Source organism: Somniosus microcephalus, unplaced genomic scaffold (genome assembly GCF_052327205.1).
Source record: "Somniosus microcephalus isolate GS21.2 unplaced genomic scaffold, FLI_Smic_1.0 unresolved_chr2, whole genome shotgun sequence".
In the NCBI taxonomy this organism is placed as follows: domain Eukaryota; kingdom Metazoa; phylum Chordata; class Chondrichthyes; order Squaliformes; family Somniosidae; genus Somniosus; species Somniosus microcephalus.
In genome coordinates this window covers 72,543,592-72,571,462 of record NW_028225180.1, presented here as the reverse complement: position 1 = coordinate 72,571,462, position 27,871 = coordinate 72,543,592, and the positions used below count along the sequence as shown (strand labels likewise).

At 52.5% G+C, this 27,871-nt stretch overlaps 1 protein-coding gene across 1 annotated transcript in view; it reads left to right on the top strand.

The window, feature by feature from the left end:
- The window catches only part of LOC147092806 (protein cornichon homolog 2-like), a 275,393-nt gene that overhangs the window by 883 nt on the left and 246,639 nt on the right, over positions 1 to 27,871 (top strand). The window contains exon 1 of the mRNA XM_085975690.1: positions 1 to 168. This exon is cut by the window's left edge and continues 883 nt beyond it. Coding sequence (XP_085831816.1) covers positions 88 to 168 — 81 coding nt within the window. The 5' untranslated portion in view covers positions 1 to 87. The remainder of the gene's footprint in view (positions 169 to 27,871) is intronic.

Sequence of the window (27,871 nt, the reverse complement as noted above, 5' to 3'; positions counted from 1 at the left end):
GAAGAGGGGACGAGAAGGCGAGAAGGCGGCTGGGCTTGGAGGCCAGCGGAAGAGGTCGGGAGGCTGGCGCCCGCCGCTCTGGCCGCGATGGCTTTCACATTCGCAGCTTTCTGCTACATGTTGACTCTGGTGCTGTGCGCGTCGCTGATCTTTTTCGTGATCTGGCATGTGAGTTACAATTCCATCCCCGCTTTCACTCGTTACACGCTGGTCGGGGTCCTTTCTGTTTGAAGAGATGTGTGGGGAGAAAAATTGTAACAAAGGATGTCGAGGGGATACTCACACTAACACACTCACACTCACTCACACACACACACTCACACTAACACACTCACACTCACCCACACACTCACTGACACTCACGCACACTCACACACACACACTCTCACACTCACTCACACACTCACTGACACTCACACACACTCACACACACTCACACTAACACACTCACACTCACACACACTCACTGACACTCACGCACACTCACACACACACACTCTCACACTCACTCACACACTCATACTCACACACACTCACTCACTCACTCACACACTCACACACACTCACTCACTGACACACACACTCACACACACTCACTCACACACACACACACTCACTGACACACACACTCACTGACACACACACTCACACACACTCACTCACACACACACACACTCACTGACACACACACTCACTGACACACACACACACACTCACACTCACTCACACACTCACTGACACTCACACACTCACACACACTCACACTCACTCACACACTCACTGACACACACACTCACACACACACACACTCACTGACACACACTCACACACACTCACACTCACACAGACACACTCACACTCACACAGACACACTCACACTCACACTCACACACACACACTCACACTCACTCACTCTCACACACACACACTCACACACACTCACACACACACACACACACACACATTCATACACACACACACTCACTCACACTCATACACACACACTCACATACACTCACACACACACACACTCACACACACTCACACTCACACACACACACACTCACACACACTCACACTCACACACTCACACACTCTCACACACAGGAATTAGCTGCCCGGGGAGCAGGCACTGAAAAGGTTTGTTCATATTTGGTTTATTTGGAGCTGTATCTCCACTGCTCTATAAGTGGAGGTGAGTGCTGGTTGCCCTGGCAACTACCTCTGTTTACAATGTGCATTGGTTATAGCTCTCCCTTGCTAATAGATTTAACCCTCCACCTGCTTTGTCCTCCCTCGCACTGGCTGCCGCAACCTTTCAGGGCTCCCGGCCCAGGGCCGGTGTTTGATCAGCTCCCAGGAATCCCCTCCCTTCCCCCCTCACTAATCCCTTCCCTTACACACTCTGTCTCGGAGTTGGTGAGTTAACATTAGGCGGGGGGAGCGGGGGGAGCGGGAGGCGGCGGGGTGGGGACACGATGGTAGCCAATCCAAGGGGCTCAGTGAGCCATCCAGCTACCTCTACAAAAATGACCATTCTTCATGGGTAAATCTAGACAGTGAGGGGTGGCAGGCCATTCGGCCATGGGGGGAGGGCGTTGCAGGGGTGAAAGGTGGGGGGTCAAGCTCTCCTCAAAGCCAGGCAGCAATGCTGGTGGAAACTGCTACTGATTGAGTGCAATACAGAACCGTGGAACAAGAGGGCAATTAAATTCCGCTGGGGTCCAATAGGGAGAGGGAGAGAGAGGGAGGTAGAGAGACGAGAGGGAGGGTGGGCAGGGAAGAGAGAGAGAGAAAGAGTATGAGAGGAAAAAAGGGAGAGGGAGGTTGGGTGGGGAAGAGAGAGAGAGAGAGTGTGAGAGGAAGCGAGAGAGAGAGGGAGAGAAAGAGTGTGAGGGAGGAAGATAGGAAGAGGGAGGTTGGGTGGGGAAGAGAGAGAGAGAGAAAGAGTGTGAGAGGAAGCGAGAGGAAGAGGGAGAGAAGGAGTTTGAGGGAGGAAGAGAGGAAGAGGGAGGTTGGGTAGGGAAGAGAGAGAGAGAAAGAGTGTGAGAGGAAGAGAGAGAAAGAGTGTGAGGGGGGAATAGAAGAAGAGGGAGGTTGGGTGGGGAAGAGAGAGAGAAAGAGTGTGAGAGGAAGAGAGAGAGGGAAGGTGGGCGGAAACAAGAGGGAGAGAGTGTGAGAGAGGAAGAGAGGGAGGGTGGGCGGAGAAGAGAGAGAGAGGGAGAGAAAGAGTGTGAGAGGGGAACAGAGGGAGGGAGAGAGAAATTGACAAGGGGAGAGAGAAGGGGGGAACGGGAGAGAGACATACAGAAAAAGAGGGGAGAGAGAGGGAGGAGAGAGAGGAAGAGGGGAGAGGAGAGACGGAGGGGAGAGTGGTGAGGAGGAGAGACAGAGAGAGAGACAGAGAGAGACATAGAAGGAGGGGAGAGCGATAGATGCGATGAGACTGAGTCAGAGAGAAACAGAGAGATAGAAGGGAGAGAGAGAGCAAAAGAGAGAGAATCCGCATTAAGCAGCTGTGGTCCCCTCCCAATCCCTGTATAAGCAGTGTTGCCATGGCATGCTTAAAAGGGCAATGTCATCACTTCAAGGGGTTTTAGGTAGGCCTAGGATAGATGCATGGACCACTCACAGAGCAAGGCGTTGGCTGTGGGGCAGCATCGATAACTAAATATGCTTTCTCCAGGCAGAGCCGGGCCGAATGGTGCTCTGACTTCACTGTGCCAGCCCATGCCCCTCCCCCGCTTCCTGTACAACTGACCACCGCCATTCCCATCCTCAGGATGTCCCAAAGCACTTCACAGCCAATGAAGTGCTTTTTGGAGGGTAATCACTGTCGTAATGTGGGAAACGCGGTTGCCAATTTTCGCACAGCAAGCTCCCACAAACAGCAATATGATGATGACCCAGATCATCTGTTTTAGTGATGTTGGTTGAGGGATAAATATTGGCCCCAGGACACCGGGGAGAACTCCCCTGCTCTTCTTCCAATAGTGGCCGTGAGATCTTTTACGTTCGCCTGAGAGGGCAGACGGGGCCTCAGTTTAACATCTCATCCGAAAGACGGCATCTCCGACAGTGTGGCCCTCCCTCAGTACTGCCCCTCCGACAGTGCGGCGCTCCCTCAGTACTGACCCTCTGACAGTGCGGCGCTCCCTCAGTACTGCCCCTCTGACAGTGCGGCATTCCCTCAGTACTGCCCCTCTGACAGTGCGGCGCTCCCGCAGTACTGCCCTTATGACAGTGCAGCACTCCCTCGGTACTGCCCCTCCAACAGTGCAGTGTTCCCTCAGTACTGCCCTTTCGACAGTGCGGCACTCCCTCAGTACTGCCCCTCCGACAGTGCGGCGCTCCCTCAGTACTGCCCTTGTGACAGTGCAGCGCTCCCTCAGTACTGTCCCTCCGACAGTACGGCGCTCCCTCAGTACTGCCACTCTGACAGTGCAGCGCTCCCTCAGTACTGCCCCTCCGACAGCGCGGCGCTCCCTCAGTACTGCCCCTCCGACAGTGCGGCGCTCCCTCAGCACTGCCCCTCCGACAGTGCGGCGCTCCCTCAGTACTGCCCCTCCGACAGTGCGGCGCTCCCTCAGCACTGCCCCTCCGACAGTGCGGTGCTCCCTCAGTACTGCCCCTCCGACAGTGCGGCGCTACCTCAGCACTGCCCCTCCGACAGTGCGGCGCTCCCTCAGTACTGACCCTCTGACAGTGCGGCGCTCCCTCAGTACTGCCCCTCTGACAGTGCGGCATTCCCTCAGTACTGCCCCTCTGACAGTGCGGTGCTCCCGCAGTACTGCCCTTATGACAGTGCAGCGCTCCCTCGGTACTGCCCCTCCAACAGTGCAGTGTTCCCTCAGTACTGCCCTTTCGACAGTGCGGCACTCCCTCAGTACTGCCCCTCCGACAGTGCGGCGCTCCCTCAGTACTGCCCTTGTGACAGTGCAGCGCTCCCTCAGTACTGTCCCTCCGACAGTACGGCGCTCCCTCAGTACTGCCACTCTGACAGTGCAGCGCTCCCTCAGTACTGCCCCTCCGACAGTGCGGCGCTCCCTCAGTACTGCCCCTCCGACAGTGCGGCGCTCCCTCAGCACTGCCCCTCCGACAGTGCGGCGCTCCCTCAGTACTGCCCCTCCGACAGTGCGGCGCTCCCTCAGCACTGCCCCTCCGACAGTGCGGCGCTCCCTCAGTACTGCCCCTCCGACAGTGCGGCGCTACCTCAGCACTGCCCCTCCGACAGTGCGGCGCTCCCTCAGTACTGCCCCTCCGACAGTGCGGCGCTCCCTCAGCACTGCCCCTCCGAATGTGCGGTGCTCCCTCAGTACTGCCCCTCCGACAGTGCGGCGCTCCTTCAGTACTGCCCCTCCGACACTGCGGCGCTCCCTCAGTACTGCCCCTCCGACAGTGCGGCGCTCCCTCAGTACTGACCCACCGACATTGCGGCGTTCCCTCAGTACTGCCCTTCTGACAGTGCAGTGCTCCCGCAGTACTGCCCCTCCAACAGTGCAGTGTTCCCTCAGTACTGCCCTTTCGACAGTGCGGCGCTCCCTCAGTACTGCCCCTCCGACAGTGCGGCGCTCCCTCAGTACTGCCCTTGTGACAGTGCAGCGCTCCCTCAGTACTGTCCCTCCGACAGTGTGGCGCTCCCTCAGTACTGCCACTCTGACAGTGCAGCGCTCCCTCAGTACTGCCCCTCCGACAGTGCGGCGCTCCCTCAGTACTGCCCCTCCGACAGTGCGGCGCTCCCTCAGTACTGCCCCTCCGACAGTGCGGCGCTCCCTCAGTACTGCCCCCCGACAGTGCGGCGCTCCCTCAGTACTGCCCTGCTGACAGTGCGGCGCTCCCTCAGTACTACACCTCCAATAGTGCAGCACTCCCTCAATACTGCCCCTCTGACAGTGCGGCGCTCCCTCAGTACTGCCCCTCCCACAGCATTGCCCCTCCGACAGTGCGGCGCGCCCTCAGTACTGCCCCTCCGACAGTGCGGCGCTCCCAAAGCATTGCCCCTCCGACAGTGCGGCGCGCCCTCAGTACTGCCCCTCCGACAGTGCAGCGCTCCCTCAGTACTGCCCCTCCAACAGTGCAGTGTTTCCTCAGTACTGCCCTTCCGACAGTGCAGCGCTCCCTCAGTACTGCCCCTCCGACAGTGCGGCGCTCCCTCAGTACTGCCCCTGTGACAGTGTAGCGCTCCCTCAGTACTTCCCCTTTGACAGTGCAGCGCTCCCTCAGTACTGCCCCTCCGACAGTAAGGTGCTCCCTCAGCACTGCCCCTCTGACAGTCCGGCGCTCCCTAAGTACTGCCCCGCCGACAGTGCGATGCTCCCCCAGTACTGACCCTCCGACAGTGGTGCGCTCCCTCAGTACTGCCCCTCCGACAGTGGTGCGCTCCCTCAGTACTGCCCCTCCGACAGTGCGGCGCTCCCTCAGTACTGCCCCTCCGACAGTGCTGCGCTCCCTCAGTACTGCCCCTCCGACAGTCTGGCGCTCCCTCAGGACTTCCCCTCCGACAGTGCGGCGCTCCCTCAGTACTGCCCCTCCGACAGTGCAGCACTCCCTCAGCACTGCCCCTCCAACAGTGCGGCGCACCCTCAGTACTGCCCCTCCGACAGTGCGGCGCTCCCTCCGTACTGCCCCTCCGACAGTGCAGCGCTCCCTCTGTACTGCCCCTCTGACAGTCCAGTGCTCCCTCAGGACTTCCCCTCCGACAGTGCGGCGCTCCCTCAGTACTGCACCTCCGACAGTGCGGTGCTCCCTCAGTACTGCCCCTCCGACAGTGCGGCGCTCCCTCAGTACTGGCACCGGGAGTATCGGCCCGGATTGTGGGGCTCAAGTCCCCCGGAGTGGGGCTCAGAACCCACGACCTTCTTGCTCGGTGGCGAGAGAGAGAGAGAGAGTGAGACCGATCAAGCCGCGGCTGAGAGAGGAAACACTGCACAAGCTGCATTGCTCTTTGACAGCGCGAGGAGAGGGCGATTGCAGTGAGCAAGCTTCCCGTCTCTCTCCGCCTGAGACGGGGCTGGTGGGGACACACATTGTACTCCGAGGATTTTCTCCCTGCCACTTTAACCAGGGCAGACCACCTGGAGCTGACCCCCCGTGTTCCATCCCCACGCTGTGCTGAGCTGGCCGGTGTCACCCAGGGGTATTAGGAGCACTGCAGGGTGACGGAGAGTGGAGAGGAGCAGGGCAAATCAGCCGGGGCTGCGGCACCTTTTTTCTTACTTATTCATTCCTGGGATGTGGGCGTCGCTGGCCAGGCCCAGCATTTATTGCCCGTCCCTCGTTGCCCCTTGAGAAGTTGGTGGTGAGCCACCTTCTTGAACCGCTGCAGTCCGTGTGGTGAAGGTGCTCCCACAGTGCTGTTAGGGAGGGAGTTCCAGGATTTTGACCCAGCTGTAGGAACGGCCGATAGATTTCCAAGTCCCATCCCGCCACCCAAAGGATCTGACTGCTGTTTGTGGGAGCTTGCTGTGCGCAAAGTGGCCGCCAGGTCTGCTTACATTACAACAGTGGCCGCCCTTGAGCAGTCCTTCATTGGCTGTGGGGCGCGGCGGATAGATGTGTCTATCTCCACATTTAAGGTGGAGATAGACAGATTTTTGCAAGATACGGGAGTGAAGGTTATGGGGAGCGGGCGGGGAAGTGGCTTTGAGCCCGAGATCAGCCATGATCTTATTGAATGGTGGAGCAGGCCCGAGGGGCCGAGTGGCCTATTCCTGCTCCTATTTCTGATGTTCTTATGTTCTTAGAATCTTACAAGCGCCGGGAGGAGGCCATTCGGCCCATCCTGCCAGTGCCGGCTCTCTGAAAGAGCTCTCCGATTAGTCCCAATCTCCCCCCCTGCTCTTTCCCTAGAGCCCTGAAAATTCCTCCCTTTCAAGTATTTACCCAGTTCCCCTTTTACAAATGAATCTGCTTCCGCCGCCCTTTCAGGCAGCGTATTCCAGGTGCGGATGCAAGAAAACACTGGATAGATTCCGATTACTGACGCACAAGCTGAATTCTTCCCGACCCTCTCCTCTCTCCAGCCCCCCCCCCGACCCAACAACCCCACACACACACACAATTATCATCGCTTCATGCAAAAACAATTTCCAGAATAACCCTCATTTGTCAACAGAAAAAAGTAGCAGGCACATCTGCTCATCCCTTTAATTACCGAGGCTATGTTAATGTGCATTGCTGGCAACTCATGAATATTCAGAGGGCAGCCTTGGCCACCTGTATCGGAAACGCTTCTGAGTTTCAAGTCAGGGATTGAATTTCCCGTCCCCCCCTGATCTAACCCCCTCCCACCTCGCCCACCCTCCGAAGGCACTGACTCTGGGTTATGGGTTATTCCCCGGGCCTCCCAGAGAACTATTCACCCGTGAAGGGGGCCACCATAGCCGGGGCTCATCCTGCCTCCCCCCTACCTGACTCTCGCTGGGCTGCAGATTCACAGTTTCTGCCAGGACCACAGAGTTGTACAGCACAGAAGGAGGCCATTCGGCCCCTCGTCCCTGTACCCTCTCTCTGAAAGAGCAGTCCCCTCAGTCCCTTTTAAATGTTCCCTTTTTCAAATATTTAGCCCTATCCCTTTTAAAAGCTGTTATTGATTCTGCTTCTCCCACTGTTTCTGGTCGGGCATTCCCTGTCCTAACAACCCTCTGCGAAAAATGATTCTTCCAAACCTGCCTTTGTTCTTTGGTGACGATCTTCCATTGCTCCACTGATTGACCCGTAGGCTTGCCAACACTCCCAGATTACCCAGGGCTCTCCGCCGCCATTTTCGAGTCTCAGCCGTGGTTCAGTGGGTCTCTCTCTCGCCTCTGAGTCAGAAGGTCGTGGGTTCGAGTCCCACTCCAGAGACTTGAGCCCCATAATCGAGGCTGGCACTCTCAGTGCCATACTCAGGGAGCGCCGCACTGTCGGAGGGGCAGTACTGAGGAAGCGCCGTACTGTCAGAGGGGCAGTACTGAGGAAGCGCCGCACTGTCAGAGGGGCAGTACTGAGGAAGCGCCGCACTGTCAGAGGGGCAGTGCTGAGGGAGCGCCGCACTGTCGGAGGGACAGTACTGAGGGAGCGCCGCTCTGTCGGAGGGGCAGTACTGAGGGAGCGCCGCACTGTCGGAGGGGCAGTACTGAGGGAGCGCCGCACTGTCGGAGGGGCAATACTGAGGGAGCACCGCACTGTCGGAGGGGCAGTACTGAGGGAGCACCGCTCTGTCGGTGGGGCAGTACTGAGGGAGTGCCGCACTGTCGGAGGGGCAGTACTGAGGGAGCGCCGCACTGTCAGAGGGGCAGTACTGAGGGAGGGCCACACTGTCGGAGGGGCAGTACTGAGGGAGCGCCGCACTGTCGGAGGGGCAGTACTGAGGGAGCGCCGCACTGTCAGAGGGGCAGTACTGAGGGGAGCGCCGCGCTGTCGGAGGGGCAGTACTGAGGGAGCGCCGCACTGTTGGAGGGGCAGTACTGAGGGAGCGCTGCACTGTCGGAGGGGCAGTACTGAGGGAGTGCTGCACTGTCAGAGGGGCAGTACTGAGGGAGGGCCACACTGTCGGAGGTGCCGTCTTTCGGATGAGATGTTAAACCAAGGCCCTGTCTGCTCTTGGGTGGATGTAAAAGATCCCATGGCTCAATTGGAGGAAGGGATGGGGAATTCTCCCTGGTGTCCTGGGCCAATATTTATCCCTGAATTAACATCACTAAAAACACAACAATGTGCATTTATATAGCGCCTTTAACGTAGTAAAACGTCCCAGGGTGCTTCACAGGAGCGATTATCAAACAAAATTTGACAGCGAGCCTCATAAGAGATATTAGGACAGGTGATCAAAAGCTTGGTAAAAGAAGTCAGCTTTAAGGAGCATCTTAAAGGAGGAGAGAGAGGCGGAGAGGTTTAGGGAGGGAATTCCAGAGCTTAGGGCCCAGGCAGCTGAAGGCACGGCCGCCAATGGTGGAGCGATTAAAATCAGGGATGCTCAAGAGGCCAGAATTGGAGGAGCGCAGAGATCTCGGAGGGTTGTGGGGCTGGTGGAGGTTATAGATAGGGAGGGGGGCGAGGGTCATGGATAGATTTGAAAACGGGGATGAGGATTTTTAAATTGAGGTGTTGCTTAACCGGGAGCCAATGTAGATCAGCGAGCACAGGGGGTGATGGGTGAACGGGACTTGGTGCGAGTTAGGACACGGGGCAGTGAGCACAGGGGGTGATGGGTGAACGGGACTCGGTGCGAGTTAGGACACGGGGCAGTGAGCACAGGGGGTGATGGGTGAACGGGACTCGGTGCGAGTTAGGACACGGGGCAGTGAGCACAGGGGGTGATGGGTGAACGGGACTTGGTGCGAGTTAGGACACGGGGCAGTGAGCACAGGGGGTGATGGGTGAACGGGACTCGGTGCGAGTTAGGACACGGGGCAGTGAGCACAGGGGGTGATGGGTGAACGGGACTCGGTGCGAGTTAGGACACGGGGCAGTGAGCACAGGGGGTGATGGGTGAACGGGACTTGGTGCGAGTTAGGACACGGGGCAGCGAGCACAGGGGGTGATGGGTGAACGGGACTCAGTGCGAGTTAGGACACGGGGCAGTGAGCACAGGGGGTGATGGGTGAACGGGACTCGGTGCGAGTTAGGACACAGGGCAGTGAGCACAGGGGGTGATGGGTGAACGGGACTCGGTGCGAGTTAGGACACGGGGGCAGCAGAGTTTCGGATGAGCTCAAGTTTCTGGAGGGTGGAAGATGATAAGGGAGAGGCAATATACACTTAATGGCACAGTTTTAAAGAGTGTGTAGCAACAGCGGGACCTGGGAGTTAATGTGCACAGGTCCCTGAAGGTGGCGGGACATATTGAGAGAGTGGTTAACAAAGCATATGGGATCTTGGGCTTCATAAATAGAGGTATTGAGTACAAAAGTAGAGAAGTTATGCTGAACCTTTATAAAGCGCTGGTTAGGCCACAACTGGAGTATTGTGTCCAGTTCTGGTCACCGCACTTTAGGAAGGATGTGAAGGCCCTTGAGAGGATGCAGAGGAGATTTACCAGAATGGTTCTGGGGATGGGGGATCTTAGTTACAAGGACAGGTTGGAGAAGCTGGATTTGTTTTCATTAGAGCAAAGGAGGTTGAGGGGTGATTTGATAGAGGTGTACAAGATTATGACGGGTTTGGATAGGCTGGACGGGGAAAGGCTGTTCCCACTAGTTGATGGTACAAGGACTAGGGGACACAGATTTAAGGTTTTGGGCAAGAGATACAGGGGGGATGTGAGGAAAAACTTATTTACGCAGCGAGTGGTGAGGACCTGGAACTCGCTGCCGACGGAAGTGGTGGAAGCGGAGACACTCAATGTTTCCAAGGGGAGCCTGGATAGGCACTGGAGGGAAATAAACTTGCAGGGCTACGGGGATAGAGCGGGGGAATGGGACTGACTGGATCGTTCTACAGAGAGCCGGCACGGACTCGATGGGCCGAATGGCCTCCTTCTGTGCCGTTATGACTCTAGGTCATTATTACATTGCTGTTTGTGGGAGCATTTCCTACATTACAACAGTGACTACACTTCAAAAGTGCTTCTTTGGGATGTCTTGAGGTCGTGAAAGGCGCGATATAAATACAAGTCTTTCTTTTCTATAATTTCTCGTCACAGCAGACTCCCTCCCTCCTTGCTCCATGATGTCACATCCCCCTGACACCACAGGGCGCCCCCCAGTATAGGGGTGACAGGACACAGGACTGCCAGCTGGAGAAACAGTGGTCAATCTAGGAAAGAAAGAAACACTTGCATTTCACAACCAGCGGATGTCCCAAAGCGCTTTACAGCCAATGAAGTACTTTTGCGGTGGAGTCACTGTTGCAATGTGGGAAATGCAGCAGCCAGTTTGCGCACAGCAAGCTCCCACAAACAGCGATGTGCTAATGACCAGATTAGCTGTTTTTGCCATATTGGCTGAGGGATAAATATTGGCCCCAGGACACCAGAGAGAACTCCCCTGCTCTTCTTCAAAATGGTGCCATGGGATCTCTTACATCCACCTGAGAGAGCAGACGGGGCCTCAGTTTAATGTCTCATCCGAAAGACGGCACCTTCGACAGTGCAGCGCTCCCTCAGTACTGCCCCTCCGACAGTGCGGCGCTCCCTCAGTACTGCCCCTCCGACAGTGCGGCGCTCCCTCAGTACTGCCCCTCCGACAGTGCGGCGCTCCCTCAGTACTGCCCCTCCGACAGTGCGGCGCTCCCACAGTACTGCCCCTCCGACAGTGCGGCGCTCCTTCAGTACTGCCCCTCCGATAATGCAGCACTCCTTCAGTACTGCCCCTCCGACAGTGCTGCGCACCCTCAGTACTGCCCCTCCGACAGTGTGGTGCTCCCTCAGTACTGCCGCTCCGACAGTGAGGCGCTCCCTCAGTACAGCACTTCCGACAGTGCGGCGCCCCCTCAATAATGCCCCTCCGACAGTGCAGCGCTTCCTCAGTACTGCCCCGCCGACAGTGCGGCGCTCCATCGGTACTGCCCCTCCGACAGCGCGGCGCTCCCTCAGTACTGCCCCTCCGACAGTGCGGCGGTCCCTCAGTACTGCCCCTCCGACAGTGCAGCGCTCCCTCAGTAATACCTCCGACAGTGCGGTGCTCCCTCAGTACTGCCTCCGACAGTGCAGCACTCCCTCAGTACTGCCTCTGACAGTGTGGCGCTCCCTCAGTCCTGCCTCTGACAGTGTGGCGCTCCCTCAGTACTGTCCCTCCGACTGTGCGGCGCTCCCACAGCACTGCCCCTCCGACAGTGCGGCGCTCCCTCAGTACTGTTCCTCCGACAGTGCGGCGCTCCCTCAGTACTGATTCTTCGACAGTGCGGCGCTCCCTCAGTACTGCTCCTCCGACAGTGCGGTGCTCCCTCAGTAATGCCCCGCCGACAGTGCGGCGCTCCCTCAGTAATGCCCCTCCGACAGTGCGGCGCTCCCTCAGTACTGCCCCTCCGACAGTGTGGCGCTCAATCAATACTGCACCTCCGACACTGCAGCACCCCCTCAGTACTGCCCCTCCGACAGTGCGGCGCTCCCTCAGTACAGCCCTTCCGACAGTGCGGCGCCCCCTCAATAATGCCCCTCCGACAGTGCAGCGCTTCCTCAGTACTGCCCCGCCGACAGTGCGGCGCTCCATCGGTACTGCCCCTCCGACAGCGCGGCGCTCCCTCAGTACTGCCCCTCCGACAGTGCGGCACTCCTTCAGCACTGCCCCTCCGACAGTGCGGTGGTCCCTCAGTACTGCCCCTCCGACAGTGCGGCGCTCCCTCAGTAATGCCCCTCCGACAGTGCAGCGCTCCCTCAGTAATGCCCCTCCGACAGTGCAGCGCTTCCTTAGTACTGCCCCGCCGACAGTGCGGTGCTCCATCAGTACTGCCACTCCGACAGTGCGGCACTCCTTCAGTACTGCTCCTCCGACAGTGCGGCGCTCCCTCTGTACTGCCCCTCTGACAGTGTGGCGCTCCCTGAGTAATACCTCCGACAGTGCGGTGCTCCCTCAGAACTGCCTCCGACAGTGCGGCGCTCCCTCAGTAATACCTCCGACAGTGCCGTGCTCCCTCAGTACTGCCTCCGACAGTGCAGCGCTCCCTCAGTACTGCCTCTGACAGTGTGGCGCTCCCTCAGTACTGCCCCTCCGACACTGCGGCGCTCCCTCAGTGCTGCCCCTCCGACAGTGCGGCGCTCCCTCAGTGCTGCCCCTTTGACAGTGCGGCGCTCCCTCAGTACTGCCCCTTCGACAGTGCGGCGCTCCCTCAATACTGCCCCTCCGACAGTGCGGCGCTCCCTCAGTACTGCCCGTCCGACAGTGCGGCGCTCCCTCAGTAATGCCCCTCCGACAGTGCGGCGCTCCCTCAGTACTGCCCCTTCGACAGTGCGGCTCTCCCTCAGTACTGTCCCTCTGACTGTGCGGCGCTCCCACAGCACTGCCCCTCCGACAGTGCGGTGCTCCCTCAGTACTGTTCCTCCGACAGTGCGGCGCTCCCTCAGTACTGCCCCTCCGACAGTGCGGCGCTCCCTCAGTACTGCCCCTCCGACAGTGCGGCACTCCCTCAGTACTGCCCCTTCGAGAGTGCGATGCTTGCTATAATCATAGAATCATAGAATGGTTACAGTGTAGAAGGAGGACATTTGGCCCATCAAGTCCGTGCCGGCTCTCTGCAAGAGCACTTCAGCTAGTCCCACTCCCGCGCACTTTCCCTGTAGCTCTGCAAATTTTTTTCCTTCAAGTACTTATCCAATTCCCTTTTGAAAGCCACGATTGAGTCTGCCTCCAGCACCCTCTCAGGCAGCGCATTCCAGATCCTAACCACTCGCTGAGTAAAAATGTTTTCTCCTCATGTCGCCTTTGTGTCCTCTGGTTCTCGACCCTTCCGCCAGTGGGAACACTTTCTCTCGATCTACTCTGTCCAGACCCCTCAAGATTTTGAACACCTCTGTCTCGGCCCTAAGTCTGCAATTCACTCCTAAACCTCGCCGCCACCCAGCTTCTCTCTCCTCCTTTAAGAGGCTGCTTAAAACCTACCTCTTCGACTAAGCTTTTGGTCATCTGTCCTAATAGCATTACGTTTTGTTTGATAACACTCCCGTGAAGGGCCTTGGGACGTTTTACTTTGTAAATGCACTATATAAATGCAAGTTGTTGTTGTTATGTTTGATGGGACAGTGTAGAGGGAGCTTTACTCTGTATCTAACCCGTGCTGTACCTGCCCTGGGAGTGTTTGATGGGACAGTGTAGAGGGAGCTTTACTCTGTATCTAACCCGTGCTGTACCTGCCCTGGGAGTGTTTGATGGGACAGTGTAGAGGGAGCTTTACTCTGTATCTAACACCGTGCTGTACCTGCCCTGGGAGTGTTTGATGGGACAGTGTAGAGGGAGCTTTACTCTGTATCTATCCCGTGCTGTACCTGCCCTGGGAGTGTTTGATGGGACAGTGTAGAGGGAGCTTTACTCTGTATCTATCCCGTGCTGTACCTGCCCTGGGAGTGTTTGATGGGACAGTGTAGAGGGAGCTTTACTCTGTATCTAACCCGTGCTGTACCTGCCCTGGGAGTGTTTGATGGGACAGTGTAGAGGGAGCTTTACTCTGTATCTAACCCGTGCTGTCCCTGCCCTGGGAGTGTTTGATGGGACAGTGTAGAGGGAGCTTTACTCTGTATCTAACCCTGTGCTGTACCTGCCCTGGGAGTGTTTGATGGGACAGTGTAGAGGGAGCTTTGCTCTATATCTAACCCGTGCTGTCCCTGCCCTGGGAGTGTTTGATGGGACAGTGTAGAGGGAGCTTTACTCTGTATCTAACCCATGCTGTACCTACCCTGGGAGTGTTTGATGGGACAGTGTAGAGGGAGCTTTACTCTGTATCTAACCCGTGCTGTACCTGCCCTGGGAGTGTTTGATGGGACAGTGTAGAGGGAGCTTTACTCTGTATCTAACCCGTGCTGTACCTGCCCTGGGAGTGTTTGATGGGACAGTGTAGAGGGAGCTTTACTCTGTATCTAACTCGTGCTGTACCTGCCCTGGGAGTGTTTGATGGGACAGTGTAGAGGGAGCTTTACTCTGTATCTAACCCGTGCTGTACCTGCCCAGGGAGTGTTTGATGGGACAGTGTAGAGGGAGCTTTACTCTGTATCTAACCCGTGCTGTACCTGCCCTGGGAGTAACCCAAGGCAGAGACTCCGGAGGCATACTGATCTGGTTTAAAACAGAACTTAAGAATTACATCAAATTTATAAAAAAGGGCGAAAACCATATGTGGCTCAAACTTGAGAGGGAGATTATCTCAAACACCCAAGATGTTTACATTTGCGCACTTTATATCCCTCCAATCGATTCCCCGTACTTTAAAGAGGACACCTTCTCCAACATGGAGGGGGAAATTATCCAATACCAGGCCCAGGGGAACGTGTTGATCTGTGGGGACCTCAATTCAAGAACGGGCGAAGAACCAGACTTCACCAATAATCAGGGAAACAATTATGTTTTCGGGAATAACCACTTTGACATCCCTTCCCTTCCATACAGGCATAACTGCGACAAGCAGTCAAATACCAACGGAAAACAGCTACTACAGCTCTGTCGAAACCTGGGTCTGTACATTGTCAATGGTAGGTTCATAGGAGACCTCCTAGGAAGATCGACCTATTGCTCACCTCTTGGCTGCAGCACAGTAGACTATATGATTACAGACTTAGACCCATCCTCTTTCAGAGCATTCACAGTCAAACCACAAACAACACTGTCAGATCACAGTCAAATTACTATGTTCCTCAAAAAGACAGAAACAAACAACATAGAAACACAACCCAGTAAACTGTACAACACCAAAAAATCGTACAGATGGGCCAAAAACGACACGGAAAAATACCAGAAAACAATTAGCAATGCATCAACTCAAGCTCTCTTAGACACCTTTCTGGATAACATATACACTCACAATAAAGAAGGCGTAAACCGGGCAGTTAGTAAACTAAACAATATTTTTGATAATTTGGCAACAAATGCAAACTTGAAAGCTCGCAAGAACAAACCCAAAACAAAAAACTATGAAAAATGGTTTGACCGAGATTGCCATAACATGAGGAAAAAACTTAGAAAAATATCAAACCAAAAACACAGACATCCAGAAAACGAGGAACTACGCCTTACTTATTGTCAGACACTAACACAATACAGAAACACACTCAGAACCAAAAAAGAGCAATATATTAAGAATACACTCAGCTCCATGGAGGAATCCATTGATTCCAATTGTTTCTGGGAAAACTTGAAAACACTACACAAAAAACAACACGACGATTTGGCCATTCAAAATGGGGACACATGGGTAAACCACTTTGAAAAATTATACCAGAAAAAAACACTAAGACCAGAGCAACACCAAATATGCAAAAAACTGGAAAAGCTAGAAATGGCCATAAAAGATAACCAAAACCCGCTGGACGCCATAATAACAGAAAAAGAACTTCTTGAAAAACTCAAGGACCTGCGACCAGGAAAAGCCTGCGGGACAGATGGCATACTAAACGAGATGATTAAACACACAGACAACAAAATGAAACTGGCTATCCTAAAACTCTTCAACTTGGTTCTGAGTGTCGGTTATTTCCCTGATATCTGGAACAAAGGACTCATAACGCCCATATACAAAAGTGGGGACAAAATCGACCCAAACAACTATCGAGGCATCTGTGTAAACAGTAACCTGGGGAAGGTATTCTGTAGCATCATAAACAAAAGACTTATAAACTTCCTTGAGGAGCACAATGTCTTGAGTAAAAGCCAAATTGGATTCCTGCCAAACTATAGAACATCCGATCATATCTTCACCCTACAGACCCTAATTGACAAACACGTTCACAATAACAAAAGCAAAATCTACGCATGCTTTGTAGATTTCCAGAAGGCTTTCGACTCCATCTGGCATGACGGTTTATTCCTGAAACTTATCGAAAGTGGGGTAGGAGGGAAAACATATGATGTAATTAAATCAATGTATACAAACAACAAATGTGCAGTTAAAATTGGAGACAAACAAACAAAATACTTCCCACAGGGGCGGGGGGTGACGCAGGGCTCGCCAATCTCACCGACACTCTTTAATATTTACATAAATGGATTGGCAAAACTACTTGAACAATCTACAGCACCCGGCCTCACCCTATATGAATCCAAGGTTAAATTCCTCCTCTATGCAGACGACCTGGTTCTGCTGTCACCTACTAAAGAGGGGCTACAGCAAAACCTGGACCTGCTGGAGTCGTACTGCCAGACTTGGGCCCTGACAATAAATCCCCAAAAAACCAAAGTCCTTGTGTTCCAGCAAAGATCCAAACATCAGGGACCCAAAATAAATTTCACAGTAGGAACAACCAAAATTGAACAAACCACTAACTACACATACTTGGGCTTAAAAATCAGTTCTACGGGAAACTTCAAACTGGCTGTGAATGAACTGAAAGAGAAAGCAAGAAGGGCTTTCTATGCCATCAAAAAATCAATCCAAATAGAAATCCCAATTAGCATTTGGCTCAAAATTTTCAAATCAGTAATTGAACCAATTGCACTCTATGGCAGTGAGGTATGGGGACCGCTAACTCAACAAGAATTTGCAAAATGGGACAAACACCCAATTGAGATCCTACATGCAGAATTCTGTAAAAGTATCCTCCGGACTCAAAGGAAAACAGTAAACAATGCATGCAGGGCGGAACTAGGCCAATATCCATTAATAATCACTATCCAAAAAAGAGCCACCAAATTTTGGAATCACCTACAAATGAGCAATCCCCAATGCTATCACTACGACGCCCTGAAATGCCAAGAGCTGACCATAAAGAAGAATACCCTCAGTCAATTAGTCCTGGGACTCAGTGAAGTAACTACTAACAATAACCAGCCCCAGGACAGTGACAGGGTAACACAAAGAATTCGACCCAACACAATCGTCGCTAAGCAAAAGGAAAAATATCTGACATATTGGGCAGAAACAACAAAAACCCAAAGCAAACTCAATTGCTACTTGGCCCTAAACAGACAATACAACATAGCTGATTACCTGACCATGGTAAAGGATAACAAACTGAGAAGAACCTTGACAAGGTACAGACTTAGCGAACATAGCCTAGCGATCGAAAAAGGCAGACACAGGCAGACCAGGCTGCCAAGAGAGGACAGGATATGCTCTCACTGCAGTCAGGGAGTGGTGGAGACAGAGATGCACTTCCTCACAGCTTGTGGAAAATATCAGGGCATCAGGGAGAATTTCTACCAAAAATTCTCACAAATATGCCCTGATTTCAGAAATCTGAATGACAACCAAAAACTCCCATTCCTACTGGGAGAGGAGAGAAGCTGTATAACACTGGCGGCGCACTATGTTACAGCTTGCCATGAACAGAGGGACAACCAGTAAACTAAGAAAAAAATATATATAAACAATGCGAATGTATATTTATACACTCAGGGATATACCTGTTTATACACTGTATGAATAGAACTGCGTTTATGTGCTAAACCATAAATGTATTTTGATGCTTTGGCAACATAAGATGTGACTTATCATGCCAATAAAGCGATTTAAATTGTAAAAAATTGTAAAAAAATTGTTTGATGGGACAGTGTCGAACATAAGAACATAAGAAATAGGAGCAGGAGTAGGCCAATCGGCCGCTCGAGCCTGCTCCACCATTCAATAAGATCATGGCTGATCTGATCCTAACCTCAAATCTTCTATCACTCTCCATCCACCCGAACCCATGTGATCTCCCGGGAGAGGCGAAAAACTAGATAAAAAACCCAATGGCCAATTTGGGAGAAAAAAATCTGGGAAATTCCTCTCCGGCCCATCTCGGCGATCGAAATTCTTCCAGGAGATCACTCTGTCCCTATATTTTCGACAGTACTTACCTTCTGTAAAGGCGATCTCCACCCCAGCCAGGAACAGGAATAAAACCATCTCCTGAAATCTAACACAGAATTAGAACACAGTAGGAGCAGAACCAGGCTACACGGCCCCTGGGCCCACTCCACTACCCACAGGGCCATGACCATTCCGAACCTAGACTCATGTCCAATTTCCTGCCCGCTCCCCGTAACCCTTAATTCCCTTTACTTCTAAGAAACTATCTATTTCTGTTTTAAATTTATTTAATGATGTAGCTTCCACAGCTTTCTGGGGCAGCAAATTCCACAAACCTACCACCCTCTGAGTGAAGAAGTTTCTCCTCATCTCAGTTTTGAAAGAGCAGCCCCTTATTCTAAGATCATGCCCCCTAGTTCTAGTTTCACCCATCATTGGGAACATCCTCACCGCATCCACCCGATCAAGCCCCTTCACAATCTTATATGTTTCAATAAGATCGCCTCTCAATCTTCTGAACTCCAATGAGTAGAGTCCCAATCTACTCAACCTCTCCTCATATGACCACCCCCTCATCCCCGGGATTAACCGAGTGAACCTTCTTTGTACTGACTCGAGAGCAAGTATGTCTTTTCTTAAGTATGGACACCAAAACTGTATGCAGTATTTTTTCGTGCACCAGGACCCCCAGATCCCTTTGTACGACAGTACTTTCCAGTTTCTTGCCATTAAGATAATAACTTGCTCTATGATTTTTCCTGCCAAAGTGCATAACCACACACTTTCCAGTATTGTATTCCATCTGCCAAATCTCTGCCCGCTTACTTAGCCTGTCTATGTCCCTTTGCAGGTTTTTTATGTCCTCCTCACTCACAACAGTTCAGACGGGGTACTGAACTGGTAAGATCAGCTATGATCTCAGACGAAGATCAGCCATGATCTCATTGAATGGCGGAGCAGGCTCGAAGGGCCGAATGGCCTACTCCTGTTCCTATCTCTATGTTTCTATGTTACTTTCCATCCCATCTTTGTATCATCTGCAAACTTTGATATGTTACACTCGGTCCCCTCCTCCAAATCATTAATATAGATTGTAAAGAGTTGGGGACCCAGCACTGACCCCTGCGGAACACCACCAGTTACTGGTTGCCAGTCTGAGAACGAACCATTTATCCCAACTCTCTGCTTTCTGTTAGAGAGCCAGTCCTCCACCCACGCCAGAATATTACCCCGAAACCCGTGATTTTTTATCTTGAGCAATAATCTTTTGTGTGGCACCTTGTCAAATGCCTTTTGGAAGTCTAAATACACTACGTCCACTGGTTCCCCTTTATCCACCCTGTATGTTGCTTCCTGTAGAGGGAGCTTTACTCTGTATCTAACCCGTGCTGTCCCTGCCCTGGGAGTGCTTCATGGTGACAGTGTAGAGGAAGCTTGACTCTGTATCTAACTCATGCTGTACCTGCCCTGGGAGTGTTTAATGGGACAGTGTAGAGGAAGCTTGACTCTGTATCTAACCCGTGCTGTACCTGCCCTGGGAGTGTTTGATGGGACAGTGTAGAGGGAGCTTTATTCTGTATCTAACCCTTGCTGTAATTGCCCTGGGAGTGTTTGATGGACAGTGTAGAGGAAGCTTGACTCTGTATCTAACCCGCACTGTATCTGCTCTGGGAGTGTTTGATGGGACAGTGTAGAGGGAGCTTTACTCTTCATCTAACCCGTGCTGTACCTGCCCTGGGAGTGTTTGATGGGACAGTGCAGAGGGAGATTTACTCTGTATCTAACCCGTGCTGTACCTGCCCTGGGAGTGTTTGATGGGACAGTGTAGAGGAAGCTTTACTCTGTATCTAACCCATGCTGTACCTGCCCTGGGAGTGTTTGATGGGACAGTGTAAAGGGAGCTTTACTCTGTATCTAACCCGTGCTGTACCTGCCCTGGGAGTGTTTGATGGGACAGTGTAGAGGGAGCTTTACTCTGTATCTAACCCGTGCTGTACCGGCCCTGGGAGTGTTTGATGGGACAGTGTAGAGGGAGCTTTACTCTGTATCTAACCCGTGCTGTACCTGCCCCGGGAGTGTTTGATGGGACAGTGTAGAGGGAGCTTTACTCTGTATCTAACCCGTGCTGTACCTGCCCCGGGAGTGTTTGATGGGACAGTGTTGAGGGAGCTTTACTCTGTATCTAACCCGTGCTGTACCTGCCCTGGGAGTGTTTGATGGAACAGTGTAGAGGGAGCTTTACTCTGTATCTAACCCGTGCAGTACCTGCCCTGAGAGTGTTTGATGGAACAGTGTAGAGGGAGCTTTACTCTTAATCTAACCCGTGCTGTACCTGCCCTGAGAGTGTTTGATGGGACAGTGTAGAGGGAGCTTTACTCTGTATCTAACCCGTGCTGTACCTGCCCTGGGAGTGTTTGATGGGACAGTGTAGAGGGAGCTTTACTCTGTATCTAACCCGTGCTGTACCTGCCCTGGGAGTGTTTGATGGGACAGTGTAGAGGGACCTTTACTCTGTATCTATCCCGTGCTGTACCTGCCCTCGGAGTGTTTGATGGGACAGTGTAGAGGGAGCTTTACTCTGTATCTATCCTGTGCTGTACCTGCCCTGGGAGTGTTTGATGGGACAGTGTAGAGGGAGCTTTACTCTGTATCTAACCCGTGCTGTACCTGCCCTGGGAGTGTTTGATGGGACAGTGTAGAGGGAGCTTTACTCTGGTTCTAACCCGTGCTGTCCCTGCCCTGGGAGTGTTTGATGGGACAGTGTAGAGGGAGCTTTACTCTGTATCTAACCCTGTGCTGTACCTGCCCTGGGAGTGTTTGATGGGACAGTGTAGAGGGAGCTTTGCTCTATATCTAACCCGTGCTGTCCCTGCCCTGGGAGTGTTTGATGGGACAGTGTAGAGGGAGCTTTACTCTGTATCTAACCCATGCTGTACCTGCCCTGGGAGTGTTTGATGGGACAGTGTAGAGGGAGCTTTACTCTGTATCTAACCCGTGCTGTACCTGCCCTGGGAGTGTTTGATGGGACAGTGTAGAGGGAGCTTTACTCTGTATCTAACTCGTGCTGTACCTGCCCTGGGAGTGTTTGATGGGACAGTGTAGAGGGAGCTTTACTCTGTATCTAACCCGTGCTGTACCTGCCCAGGGAGTGTTTGATGGGACAGTGTAGAGGGAGCTTTACTCTGTATCTAACCCGTGCTGTACCTACCCTGGGAGTGTTTGATGGGACAGAGTCGAACATAAGAACATAAGAAATAGGAGCAGGAGTAGGCCAATCGGCCGCTCGAGCCTGCTCCACCATTCAATAAGATCATGGCTGATCTGATCCTAACCTCAAATCTTCTATCACTCTCCATCCACCCGAACCCATGTGATCTCCCGGGAGAGGCGAAAAACTAGATAAAAAATCCCAATGGCCAATTTGGGAGAAAAAAATCTGGGAAATTCCTCTCCGACCCATCTCGGCGATCGAAATTCTTCCAGGAGATCACTCTGTCCCTATATTTTCGACAGTACTTACCTTCTGTAAAGGCGATCTCCACCCCAGCCAGGAACAGGAATAAAACCATCTCCTGAAATCTAACACAGAATTAGAACACAGTAGGAGCAGAACCAGGCTACACGGCCCCTGGGCCCACTCCACTACCCACAGGGCCATGACCATTCCGAACCTAGACTCATGTCCAATTTCCTGCCCGCTCCCCGTAACCCTTAATTCCCTTTACTTCTAAGAAACTATCTATTCCTGTTTTAAATTTATTTAATGATGTAGCTTCCACAGCTTTCTGGGGCAGCAAATTCCACAAACCTACCACCCTCTGAGTGAAGAAGTTTCTCCTCATCTCAGTTTTGAAAGAGCAGCCCCTTATTCTAAGATCATGCCCCCTAGTTCTAGTTTCACCCATCATTGGGAACATCCTCACCGCATCCACCCGATCAAGCCCCTTCACAATCTTATATGTTTCAATAAGATCGCCTCTCAATCTTCTGAACTCCAATGAGTAGAGTCCCAATCTACTCAACCTCTCCTCATATGACCACCCCCTCATCCCCGGGATTAACCGAGTGAACCTTCTTGTACTGACTCGAGAGCAAGTATGTCTTTTCTTAAGTATGGACACCAAAACTGTATGCAGTATTTTTTCGTGCACCAGGACCCCCAGATCCCTTTGTACTACAGTACTTTCCAGTTTCTTGCCATTAAGATAATAACTTGCTCTATGATTTTTCCTGCCAAAGTGCATAACCACACACTTTCCAGTATTGTATTCCATCTGCCAAATCTCTGCCCGCTTACTTAGCCTGTCTATGTCCCTTTGCAGGTTTTTTATGTCCTCCTCACTCACTACTTTCCATCCCAACTTTGTATCATCTGCAAACTTTGATATGTTACACTCGGTCCCCTCCTCCAAATCATTAATATAGATTGTAAAGAGTTGGGGACCCAGCACTGACCCCTGCGGAACACCACCAGTTACTGGTTGCCAGTCTGAGAACGAACCATTTATCCCAACTCTCTGCTTTCTGTTAGAGAGCCAGTCCTCCACCCACGCCAGAATATTACCCCGAAACCCGTGATTTTTTATCTTGAGCAATAATCTTTTGTGTGGCACCTTGTCAAATGCCTTTTGGAAGTCTAAATACACTACGTCCACTGGTTCCCCTTTATCCACCCTGTATGTTACTTCCTGTAGAGGGAGCTTTACTCTGTATCTAACCCGTGCTGTCCCTGCCCTGGGAGTGCTTCATGGTGACAGTGTAGAGGAAGCTTGACTCTGTATCTAACTCATGCTGTACCTGCCCTGGGAGTGTTTGATGGGACAGTGTAGAGGAAGCTTGACTCTGTATCTAACCCGTGCTGTACCTGCCCTGGGAGTGTTTGATGGGACAGTGTAGAGGGAGCTTTACTCTGTATCTAACCCTTGCTGTACCTGCCCTGGGAGTGTTTGATGGACAGTGTAGAGGAAGCTTGACTCTGTATCTAACCCGCACTGTATCTGCTCTGGGAGTGTTTGATGGGACAGTGTAGAGGGAGCTTTACTCTTCATCTAACCCGTGCTGTACCTGCCCTGGGAGTGTTTGATGGAACAGTGTAGAGGGAGCTTTACTCTGTATCTAACCCGTGCTGTCCCTGCCCTGGGAGTGTTTGATGGGACAGTGTAGAGGGAGCTTTACTCTGTATCTAACCCGTGCTGTCCCTGCCCTGGGAGTGCTTCATGGTGACAGTGTAGAGGAAGCTTGACTCTGTATCTAACTCATGCTGTACCTGCCCTGGGAGTGTTTGATGGGACAGTGTAGAGGAAGCTTGACTCTGTATCTAACCCGTGCTGTACCTGCCCTGGGAGTGTTTGATGGGACAGTGTAGAGGGAGCTTTACTCTGTATCTAACCCTTGCTGTACCTGTCCTGGGAGTGTTTGATGGGACAGTGTAGAGGGAGCTTTACTCTGTATCTAACCCTTGCTGTACCTGTCCTGGGAGTGTTTGATGGACAGTGTAGAGGAAGCTTGACTCTGTATCTAACCCGCACTGTATCTGCTCTGGGAGTGTTTGATGGGACAGTGTAGAGGGAGCTTTACTCGGTATCTAACCCGTGGTGTACCTGCCCTGGGAGTGTTTGATGGGACAGTGTAGAGGGAGTTTTACTCTGTATCTAACCCATGCTGTAGCAGCCGTGGGAGTGTTTGATGGGGACAGTGTAGAGGGAGCTTTACTCTGTATCTAACCCGTGCTGTACCTGCCGTGGGAGTGTTTGATGGGACAGTTTAGAGGGAGCTTTACTCTGTATCTAACCCGTGCTGTACCTGCCATGGGAGTGTTTGATCGGGACAGTGTAGAGGGAGCTTTATTCTGTATCTAACCCGTAGTGTACCTGCCCTGGGAGTATTTGATGGGACAGTGTAGAGGGAGCTTTACTCTGTATCTACCCCGTGCTGTACCTGTCATGGGAGTGCTTGATGGGAAAGTGTAGAGGGAGTCTTACTCTGTATCTAACCTGTGCTGTACCTGCCCTGGGAGTGTTTGATGGGACAGTGTAGAGGGAGATTTACTCTGTATCTACACCTTGCTGTTCCTGCCCTGGGAGTGTTTGATGGGACAGTTTAGCGGGAGCTTCTCTCTGTATCTACCCCGTGCTATACCTGCCCTGGGAGAGTTTCATGGGGACAGTGTAGAGGGAGCATTACTCTGTATCTAACCCATGGTGCACCTGCCCTGGGAGTGTTTGATGGGGACAGTGTAGAGGGAGATTTACCCTGTATCTAAACCGTGCTGTACCTGCCCTGGGAGTGTTTGATGGGACAGTTTAGAGGAAGCTTCACACTGTATCTAATCTGTGCTGTAGCTGCCCTGCGAGTGTTTGATGGGACAGTGTAGAGGGAGCTTTACTCTGTATCTAACCCGTGTTGTACCTGCCCTGGGAGTGTTTGATGGGGACAGTGTAGAGGGAGCTTTACTCTGCATCTAACCCGTGCTGTACCTGCCCTGGGAGTGTTTGATGGGACAGTGTAGAGGGAGCTTTACTCTGTATCTAGCCCGTGCTGGAGCTGCCTTGGCAGCGTTAGATGGGGACAGTGTAGGGGGATCATTACTCTGTATCTAACCGGTGCTGCACCTGCCCTGGGAGTGTTTGATGGGACAGTGTAGAGGACGCATTACTCTGTATCTAACCCATGGTGTACCTGCCCTGGGAGTGTTTGATGGGGACAGTGTAGAGGGAGCTTTACTCTGTACCTAACCCGTGCTGTACCTGCCCTGGCAGTGTTAGATGGGGACAGTGTAGAGGGATCATTACTCTGTATCTAACCGGTGCTGCACCTGCCCTGGGAGTGTTTGATGAGACAGTGTAGAGGACGCATTACTCTGTATCTAACCGGTGCTGCACCTGCCCTGGGAGTGATTCATGGTGACAGTGTAGAGGAAGCTTTACTCTGTATCAACCCCATGCTGTACCTGAGCTGGGTGTGTTTGATGCGACAGTGTATAGTGTGCTCTACTCTGTATTTAACTCGTGCTGCATCTGCCCTGGGAGTGTTTGATGTGGTCAGTGTAGAGGGAGCTTTACTCTGTATCTAACCTCGTGCTGTACCTGCCCTGGGAGTGTTTGATGGGACAGTTTAGAGGGCGCATCTCTCTGTATCTAACCCGTGCTGTACCTGCCCTGGGAGTGCTTCATGGTGACAGTGTAGAGGAAGCTTCACTCTATGTCTAACACGTGCTGTACCTGCCCTGGGAGTGTTTGATGGGACAGTGTAGAGGAAGCTTTACTCTGCATTTAACTCGTGCTGCAACTGCCCTGGGAGTGTTTGATGGGACAGTGTAGAGGAAGCTTGACTCTGTATCTAACCTGTGCTGTACCTGCCCTGAGAGTTTTTGATGGGACAGTGTAGAGGGAGCTTTACTCTATATCTAACACGTGCTGTACCTGCCCTGGGAGTGTTTGATGGACAGTGTAGAGGAAGCTTCACTCTGTATCTAACCCATGCTGGACCTGCCCTGGGAGTGTTTGATGGGGACAGTGTAGAGGGAGCTTTACTCTGCATCTAACCCGTGCTGTACCTGCCCTGGGAGTGTTTGATGGGACAGTGTAGAGGGAGCTTTACTCTGTACCTAACCCGTGCTGTACCTGCCTTGGCAGTGTTAGATGGGGACAGTGTAGGGGGATCATTACTCTATATCTAACCGGTGCTGCACCTGCCCTGGGAGTGTTTGATGGGACAGTGTAGAGGACGCATTACTCTGTATCTAACCCATGGTGTACCTGCCCTGGGAGTGTTTGATGGGGACAGTGTAGAGGGAGCTTTACTCTGTACCTAACCCGTGCTGTACCTGCCCTGGCAGTGTTAGATGGGGACAGTGTAGAGGGATCATTACTCTGTATCTAACTGGTGCTGCACCTGCCCTGGGAGTGTTTGATGAGACAGTGTAGAGGACGCATTACTCTGTATCTAACCGGTGCTGCACCTGCCCTGGGAGTGATTCATGGTGACAGTGTAGAGGAAGCTTTACTCTGTATCAACCCCATGCTGTACCTGAGCTGGGTGTGTTTGATGCGACAGTGTATAGTGTGCTCTACTCTGTATTTAACTCGTGCTGCATCTGCCCTGGGAGTGTTTGATGTGGTCAGTGTAGAGGGAGCTTTACTCTGTATCTAACCTCGTGCTGTACCTGCCCTGGGAGTGTTTGATGGGACAGTTTAGAGGGCGCATCTCTCTGTATCTAACCCGTGCTGTACCTGCCCTGGGAGTGCTTCATGGTGACAGTGTAGAGGAAGCTTCACTCTATGTCTAACACGTGCTGTACCTGCCCTGGGAGTGTTTGATGGGACAGTGTAGAGGAAGCTTTACTCTGCATTTAACTCGTGCTGCAACTGCCCTGGGAGTGTTTGATGGGACAGTGTAGAGGAAGCTTGACTCTGTATCTAACCTGTGCTGTACCTGCCCTGAGAGTTTTTGATGGGACAGTGTAGAGGGAGCTTTACTCTATATCTAACACGTGCTGTACCTGCCCTGGGAGTGTTTGATGGACAGTGTAGAGGAAGCTTCACTCTGTATCTAACCCATGCTGGACCTGCCCTGGGAGTGTTTGATGGGGGCAGTGTAGAGGGAGCTTTACTCTGTATCTAACTCGTGCTGTACCTGGTCTGGGAGTGTTTGATGGGGCAGTGTAGAGGGAGATTTAATCTGTTTCTAATCCTTGCTGTACCTTCCCTGGGAGTGTTTGATTGGACAGTGTAGAGGAAGCTTTTCTCTGTATCTAACCCATGCTGTACCTGCCCTGGGAGTGTTTGATGGGACAGTGTAGAGGGTTTGTTACTCTGTATCTAATCTGCGCTGTAACTGCCCTGGGAGTGTTTGATGGGACAGTTTAGAGAGAGCTTTCCTCTGTATCTAACCCGTGCTGTACCTGCCCTGGGAGTGTTTGTAGGGGCAGTGTAGAGGGAGCTTTACTCTGTATCTAACCCGTGCTGTACCTGCCCTGGGAGTGTTTGATGGGACAGTGTAGAGGCAGATTTACTCTGTATCTAACCCGTGCTGTACCTGTTCTGGAAGTGTTTGACAGGACAGTGTAGAGGGAGCTTTACGCTGTATCTAGCCCGTGCTGTAACTGGTCTCTGAGTGTTTGACAGGACAGTGTAGAAGGAGATTTACCCTGTTTCTTAGCCGTGCTGTACCTGCTCTGGGAGTGTTTGATGGCAGTGTAGAGGGAGCCTTACTCTGCATCTAACCCGTGCTGTACCTGCCCAGGGAGTGTTTGATGGGATACTGTAGAGGATGCTTTACTCTGTACACAGCCCGTCCTGCACCAGGTCTGGGAGTGTTTGACGGGGCAGTGTAGCAGGAGATTTACTCTGTTTCTAATCCTTGCTGTAACTGCCCTGGTCGTGTTTCATGGGGACAGTGTAAAGGAAGCTTTACTCTGTATCTAACCCATGCTGTACCTGAGCTGGTTGTGTTGATGGGACAGTGTATAATGCGCTTTACTCTGTATTTAACTCGTGCTGCATCTGGTGTGGGATTGTTT